The sequence below is a fragment of the Antrostomus carolinensis genome, unplaced genomic scaffold, assembly GCF_000700745.2.
Source record: "Antrostomus carolinensis isolate BGI_N321 unplaced genomic scaffold, ASM70074v2 scaffold15506, whole genome shotgun sequence".
Classification (NCBI taxonomy): Eukaryota; Metazoa; Chordata; class Aves; order Caprimulgiformes; family Caprimulgidae; genus Antrostomus; species Antrostomus carolinensis.
Window position 1 is genome coordinate 15,635 of NW_010322619.1, and position 7,735 is coordinate 23,369.

At 43.1% G+C, this 7,735-nt stretch overlaps 1 protein-coding gene across 1 annotated transcript in view; it reads right to left on the reverse strand.

Annotated features, from left to right (window-relative positions):
* The window catches only part of CYP20A1 (cytochrome P450 family 20 subfamily A member 1), a gene marked incomplete at its 5' end in the record, with an annotated part of 13,228 nt that overhangs the window by 557 nt on the left and 4,936 nt on the right, over positions 1 to 7,735 (reverse strand). The window contains 8 exon segments of the mRNA XM_010170308.1: positions 1 to 57; positions 1,935 to 1,999; positions 2,628 to 2,739; positions 3,429 to 3,549; positions 4,953 to 5,007; positions 5,415 to 5,530; positions 6,666 to 6,744; positions 7,441 to 7,608. The exon segment at positions 1 to 57 is cut by the window's left edge and continues 7 nt beyond it. Coding sequence (XP_010168610.1) covers positions 1 to 57; positions 1,935 to 1,999; positions 2,628 to 2,739; positions 3,429 to 3,549; positions 4,953 to 5,007; positions 5,415 to 5,530; positions 6,666 to 6,744; positions 7,441 to 7,608 — 773 coding nt within the window.

Consider the following 7,735-nt stretch of genomic DNA (forward strand, 5'->3'; position numbering starts at 1 on the left):
CCCAACAAGGAGAGGTTTTTCATGGCCGATTCCTCATTGAATCTCTCTGGATCAAACCTATGAAAGACAAAATACACTGAGGCTTTCTGCGTGGGCACAGGATCCTTTCCCCAAGTACATGCGCATACGCACACGAGTAAGAAACTGGCAATGACATACAGAATCTTGCTAATTTGCTCTCTCTAAATCATGCTGGGTAATTCCACCCAGATATATAAAGGCAACTGTGCATTCACTCCATCTGTTCCCAGCTGGTCAGCTGTGTCCCAGCTTGGTCAAAATGCTGATAAACTGAGTTAGTGTGACACGGGGCTGGAACTAATACGCATTACCTCTCAGGAGTGGGTATCTAGCTCGAGTACACAGCTGAGCTGATGCTCCTACCTGCCCTCTATTCCCTTCCAGGGCACACACAATTTGATTTGTCTTGCTCACTCTCTCTCTCCTCCTGTGTCCCTTCTTTTCTCACTTCCAAATATATTTCCCTTTTTTTCTTGCCCCTCACCCTTCCCTTCAAGCAGCTGGTGTATATATGGATATGTGCTGGAGGAGGGTAGCTGGTGACTCATTCAAGTGAGAAAAGTGGTTTCCAGCCTTAGGATGGTGGAGGCTGTGAGAAAACTATTATCCAGGGCTGGCATGAGTTAAAACAAGACTCCCATAATGAACTAACCACAGAGAGACTAATAAAATATCATTCAATTTAAATATATTAAACAAAAAAACCTAATAGGAAATCTGATAGATGGGAGGCCATTCTCTTTCACTTTCTGCTAAATATTTCTGCTTATACTCCAAGCTTTTGGCTCCCTGCCTAAACATCAGAGCTCTGCTTCTATGAAGGTGAAAAGGCATGTGGGTGCTGACTCTCAAGTAAAAGCAGCATCAAACTTAAATTTCCCCTGAAGTGGCAAATTACAGAAGTTGTAATAGGAAAGAAAACGCAGCTGCCTAGCAAAAAAACAGGGAGGGCAAACAGCCACACACAGTATTTTTGCACAGTAGATAGATGAAGGGATCACAAAGAGCTGATCTCCTGTCTCTGTCACAGAAATACACGTCTACCTCAGGCTAAACCTCAACCTCCTTCTCCATGGAATAAACACACTGTGTTCATAGCAGTCCTCACTGTCCCTCCCACGAGGCCTCAAATCCTTCCTAAACACAGTGCATGTCCTATCCTAGTGGGTAATCCCTGCTAAGGTGCTCGTAGATCAGTGCATCAATGCCTGACCCTTTTGTAAGAGCTACACTTGCAGGAGGGCAAGTGCTGTTCTAAAGGCTCTGTTCCTTCTCCTAAATCTCAGCTGTCTGTTCTCCCTGTCTAGAATAACTGACCCACATTTTTTTCCAAGCCCAAGTGAAGTAAGTCAGATGTATGTTAATATTTGCCACCTGGAGGCCACAGGAAGCTACAGCAATTTTTTTCTTTAACTTTCAAAATACTGGCCTGGTTCCAGTTTTGTTTTCACAGGTAGAAGTAATGAGGTAGTATTTCCCTTCCCCCTGAAAAAACAAAACTTCAGACTGATGCTTCCTCCCTTGCATCATTATTCATAATGACAAGCAGTGATTCCAAAGCCATTCAAATCACTGTGCCTCTCTCACAGAAAACCTTGAAAAGAATTTATCAGCATTTACCAGGGCACCTGTGTGTGTGTATGTGCAAAAAAAATTGTTATTCAACTCTTAACAAATACACACATGCAGACTGGAGCATGGGAGGATCATGACATGAATTGCCCCAAAATCTCATCCACGGAGACAAACAAACCAAGACCTTCATAAATTGATTTTCTTACAGATTCCCTTTCATCTCTAAAATCTACTTAAGGCAGGCCCTGCAGCCAAACAGGCTGTGCTGTAAGATCTAAAGAATATTAATTTTTAAAAGGAAATTAATTAGTTGCAATAAAAGTCTTGAGTCTACATACTTGTATGGCAACGGCCACGATGAACTATCCTGCAGCATCACACCAAGAGCATAAAGCACAAGTGTCTGCAAAGAAAATAGGAGATGTATGTCAAAGTAGAAAGACACCTCTGCACAGCCCTGCTGGATGACAATTATTCTGTAGACTACTCATATTTATTAGGTGGATTAAAAAGATAACATGCTAGATTCATCTACAGATTTCCATAATCCATGCCCAGATGTTAGGATTTTATCTTCTAAGGACCATGCTGCAATTGTTGGTGCCCAGAGAGGCTCTGATCCCATTCCTCTACTCTTGCTGGAATATATATATGGACTACTTTATTCTTTGCCATGGAAGGTACCCCTCTGTGTATGAAATATAGGTGATACAATCAGCCCTGAAATCATGCTCTTTTTATGCACAACTGAGCCCGTAAGACCCTTCAAAAGATGATTTATCCCTGGTGGACCCAGAATTGGAAGCAAACCTGCTCAGGAAGAGAACATGAATTCCCAGAGCCTCTCCCACAGAGGAAATGCAGGGCAAACCTTGAACTACATTGTACTTCCAGATAACAGAGCAGCTGCTCAGGTTCAACAGTGTCAGAAGAAATGGTCTTCCTGCCTGACCCCTCCTGAGGAAGAAGAGGAAACAGCAAATTCCCCTCCAGGAAAGGAAAGTGGCCTAGTACTCCCAGTACTGCCCTACCTCTTTGGGGATAGTATGTTGGTCGACTCTGCCCTCCAGCCCCTGCAGCTGTGCAGCAATGGGAGTAAGCTTTGCTGTTCGCACTGTCTCACACAGGACTTGCCGACAGTACCTGCAACCAGTACGACTTGGTTAGTTTAACCATCCCAGAGAGAAGCTTGTCCACGTCCTTGTGGCAGCAAGGAGAACTGAGTCACCTGCTGCCTTTAGGGTCACAGTCTGTCTCTGGAGCTGTCTCAGGCCACACTGAGGCACTTCATTTTTTATTATTTTTTTTTTCCTGGCAAGGAGTTCCAGCATCTTTGCAAGAAGCATTAAATCTCATTATCAGCTTTTAGGGAAGGTTATAAAAATCTCTCTTCACCACATTTTTTTCAGATTTTAAATCAAACTAACTCTGATAAAAAGCATATACACACCAGCCCTTTTCCTGGGCCTCTCACCCATACAAGAAACAGCAAGAAGCCCACATACTCAATACTGCCTTACTGAAACTCCAACACTAGTCCAAATACAAAATGCACTCAGTTGCACCAACTGATGCATGAAAAATAAAGGCACACTGTTGACCAGTCATCATCCTAGTTCTGTAGCCCTTTGAAAAGAAGATACTTCCATGCTTTCTCTCTAAATATGTTTAACATGAATCAAACTATTAAAATGACTGATTACTTGAAGGGAGTAGCTTTTGGATCCCTCTTCTTGGCCCAGTGTAGGCTGGGGATCAGGCTCCCACACATGAAACCCCTATCCCCACCACACAAAATAACCTTCCTCTGCAGTTCCTTCCATGGGACCCACCTGAGCTGCTCAATTTTTTCATGTGTAATTGGTCCCTTCCCGAGAACACGGTCCATCTCCTTGTAGAGCTTCTGCTGAACATCTTCTGAGGTTGTCAGGAAGTAAACTGCCCAGGTACACACTGGGGAAGAAAACAAGACAAGACTGGATCCAGAAAATTCAATCTTTTACAAACTGCATTCAGTTTTCTTACCTCCTGTATTTGCAACACTACTTTTTGACCCAGAAAAGGGTGACCTCTGTTCACAGCAGGCTGTACTGATTCAGTATGCAGTGGCAGGAGTAGAAGCTGAACTCCTGTGTAGTAAGAGACCCCACAAGCTATAATTCTCTTTTCAATGCTACGAGGAGCTTAGGGAGCTGTGCAGGAGACTGAGTCATTCAGGCCCACAGCTCTGGGGAAAGGGACCACACAGTCCAGCCAGCCCTGGGGATCCAAGGTGATTAGACCAACCAAGCAATGAAAGGCTGATTTGCCCAAAGCATCAGAAAATTCCCTTATTTAGGGGGCTTCTCCAGCACATCTCAGGCGAGTGCTCCAGACAGCCAACATCTGGGGCTCCTGACAGGGAATGACAAGAACAGTACAACTCGCTGCAGCAGGCTGGCCAGAACTTGTCTCCCCTACATCTATTTTGTAAGGTACTCAAGAGATATCTTCAACAGCAGAGTGAAAAAGAAACCCTGTATACGAAATAATTGTGTAGGATGCAGTTTCCCTAAAGCTACAAGGAAATGTTTCTACCACTCCAAACTGTCTATTCATGAGGACTATCCGGAATCCCTGAAGAGACAAGCCCTTTAAAATGACAGTCTTCCTGGAGTATTTGGAGAGGATATTCTCTGGGGAGAGTATTATCATAGTTGCCAAGTTTACTTTCCACTTTCTTTAACACCCAGCTGCACCTGGGACGTTTTCTTTGGAGTCCCAGCCCCACTGGCTGAGATACAGGGCCTGACAATCATTGCCCTGTTGTAAGAGATTTTGCACAGCTCCAGTTTGTATTTTTATTTGTTTCTGGTTTGCTTCTTTTTTTCCATAAACTTTGCACAAATCCCAACGTAGCTCCTTTGAAATTCTTCTATACATGGAACACATCTATCTTCCATAAACTCAAAGTGAGCACTGAAGATTCCAGCACTCTGCTCTAATTTCCTTCCTGTGTGCCAGAACATATTTTACAACATGATCTTTGTGGCTTACATCTTTTGGTGCCTTTTCATCAAATTTAGCATCAGTTGGCTGGGGTTAGAGTGCAAGCAAAAAGCAATGGGAAGACATTCTAAGGCTCACCAAAAGGCTGGGAAGAGTGTCAAACACAGCTTAGTTTCTCACAACTCACTAGTTGTGAGGCTGTGTTGAGAGTCCACTGTAAAATTAGCTTCTTCTATACATCTGTAACCCAGGAGAAACAGAATGACGAATAGAATTTTTTTATTAGCCTAGAGTAAGTCTCATGTCATCACACACAGTTTTAGACAGCTGAGTCTGAGGATGGAAACTTACCTACAATCTGTACTTACAGTTAGCAGTGATTATGCATCCTGCCAAGGAGAAAATCATTGTATCTTCCAGAATCTAGGAAATAAAATCTACTTCAGAGAATTAAGTTCATAAGACTGTGAAGATAAAAAAGAAATGGCACATTCTGCATTCAAGTGCAGGAAATCCCTTTAGTGCAGAAAGCAGGAAATACATCTAGAAGGCACAGACTGAACTCTCTACAGAACTTCCACTGGAATGGCACATGAGACATGCTTAATACTACCATACTTATAGCTTATAAAAATAGCAACAAAGCAGTGGCAAGGAAAGCTACCTAAGTCTAATGCAATTAAGCATCATAGGAATGGAAAAAGAATGAGAAACCCTGCTTTAGAATCTGAGGTAAGATGCAAAAACTTAAATTAATCAAAGGCTACAATGTAATGAACTTGTAACAGCAGAAGTCCACTACTGTTTAATGACATAACAGCTGCACAGACCTGCTGGTCACTCAGACTCCCCTGCAGCAAGGTGTCTATAAAGACGTGCCTGTTGAATGATCTGCCTCGGCGCTCCTTTGTAACTTTCCTTAAGGTGGATTCCATCTCCATCAGAGCTTTGGAAGCAAAACCAAATGTTTATTTTAAAATCTGGTCATCCTGAGTGCTGCAGAGAAGCAAATCCATCTCCCCAAGCAGATTTTCAGACCAGCTGTCCCTGCTGAGCTCACTTGCAGAAACAGCCCCTGTTACATGTTACTGTCAATTTGGAAGGCAGTATCTCCAATTTAGTTGAAAATGTAAAATGTACTTAAAGTAAGACAGGTTGCCTATAAAAAGCCATCCTTACAGGTATAACCAAGTCATGTACTCCAAGTAAGGAGAAGTCAAATAACAGTGTTGAACTACCAGAGAACGTGTTTAATCAACCCCCATAAAACAAACGTTCGAGCCAGATAACACCAGCTGCATGGCCTCTAGAGTTATAATTACTGAAGTGTTACCTCACCTCCAGCCACTGATGGTCTCCTTTTTGCTAGGGGTTCTACAAGCACGGTGCAAGAGGCTGGCTCTGTGCTTAAGAGTCTACACAGACAGGGAGAGGAAGGTGGGGAAAACATGGCAGGGTTTTGGCACAAAGAGTCCACACATCTGAAGATATTTGGGTCCCTAACTCCTATTGTGGGAACTGGGGGGAGTTTGGGACCCAGATACCATTGGCTGTCTGATTTAAACGACTTACTCAAGACTATCCAGAAAATATGGAGCATAATTTGGATCTGAAACTTGATTTACCAAGGCCAAATTCAGCCCCTTCATCTTAGAATCACCCTTCCTCCCTCCTCTCCACATAGGAAGGCCAGCAACACTTGAATACCAAGCCTCACTACCTGGAGTTTGTGAAATTGTGTCCTAATGCACCATCCTCCTAAAACTCAGGAACAGTACTGAACAAGTGCCCATGGGAGAAGTCCATTTTAACAGAGCAGTAGTTGTCCTCAGGTTCTGAAACCCACAGAAGCACCAACATAAAGAAGGAAACACTGGATGTGGAGGATTTACAAGCAAATCCTTAGTTCTAGATACAAACTACTTTTGTTTAACATCTTATCAATCAATACTGAAAGGCTTTATTAACAACAAAAAAGACAGAACAACAAAAAAATAAAATAACTTACTGTGAAATGTATGAGAAGCAAAAGCAAAGTATTAATGAGAGTGGGAGGAAGACTGATTTTGGGAGGAACCTACCATCTTCGTAGAGCTTCTTCCTAGTCATGTTTTTGTCAAGGGACCCATCCAAGAAACCTTTCCCAATCTCTGACCAGATCTGAAAGGACAGAGAGAAGAGCACCATCACTCACCACAGGCTGAGACTGCTGGGACTCTTCTATTCTTCCCTATTTAGGCATATGAAAACACCAAATAAAATAAAGACTCCTATGAATGCAGAACTGGCCTCCTCTTTAGGACACCATGTCCCATTCCAGTTATTATGTCTACAACAGCTGAAATTGAGTTGAAATGAAACAACTGTAATTACAACTGTAGGAGAAAAGGCATTGGAATCTTGAATGGGAGATGTTTCTTTCCCACCCTATCATCAGCAGATTTAACATCCACAGATGTGAACACAGCCTGGGACCTCCTCAGTTTTTCCTTTCTCCACAATGTCACAGAGCCTTCAGAAGATCTTTGAAAAGGAGAAGATCCACTGGCATTCGCAGCAGAGTTTAACTGACTTAGGTATCAAACACCTTTCAACTGCCATTGGATCTGAGTTCCCAATCCCCAAAGATCCTTTAGAAACACCTTAGACTAATGACAGCAGGATCAGCAGTAGGATCTTTCTGATAGTTTCAGCTTGAGACAATTGAGGCAAAGCCCTCAAGCTCTTCAGTTTAATGTTACCTTAATGTTAAAGTCTCAGCAGTAGCTTGTACTAAACTGTACACAGACACAAGCTGTGTGTTGTTGGTCTGGAAAAAATATAACAGGAGATTTCCTGGCTTTTCTGGACACTTACTGCATCATGGTACCTGCGGAATCGGATGACTTCCCGGTCATCTTCAAAGCTGCTGCCCATGGCTGTCTGCGTGACAGACTTCATGGCAAATCCCAGCATGTGCTGGCAGAGTGGCACGTGTTGTGCCTCAGGGAGGGAGAGCCATTTGGCTAGCAACTCTTCTGACAGCTTGAGAGGGAAGGAACCATTAGTTGGCAGTAATACCAGCAGCCTATTTACCAAACATATCCTGGAGACATTCCCACCCAGTTCCCAATGCAGACCACTTTCATGGCTATGGCATGAAGCTACACTC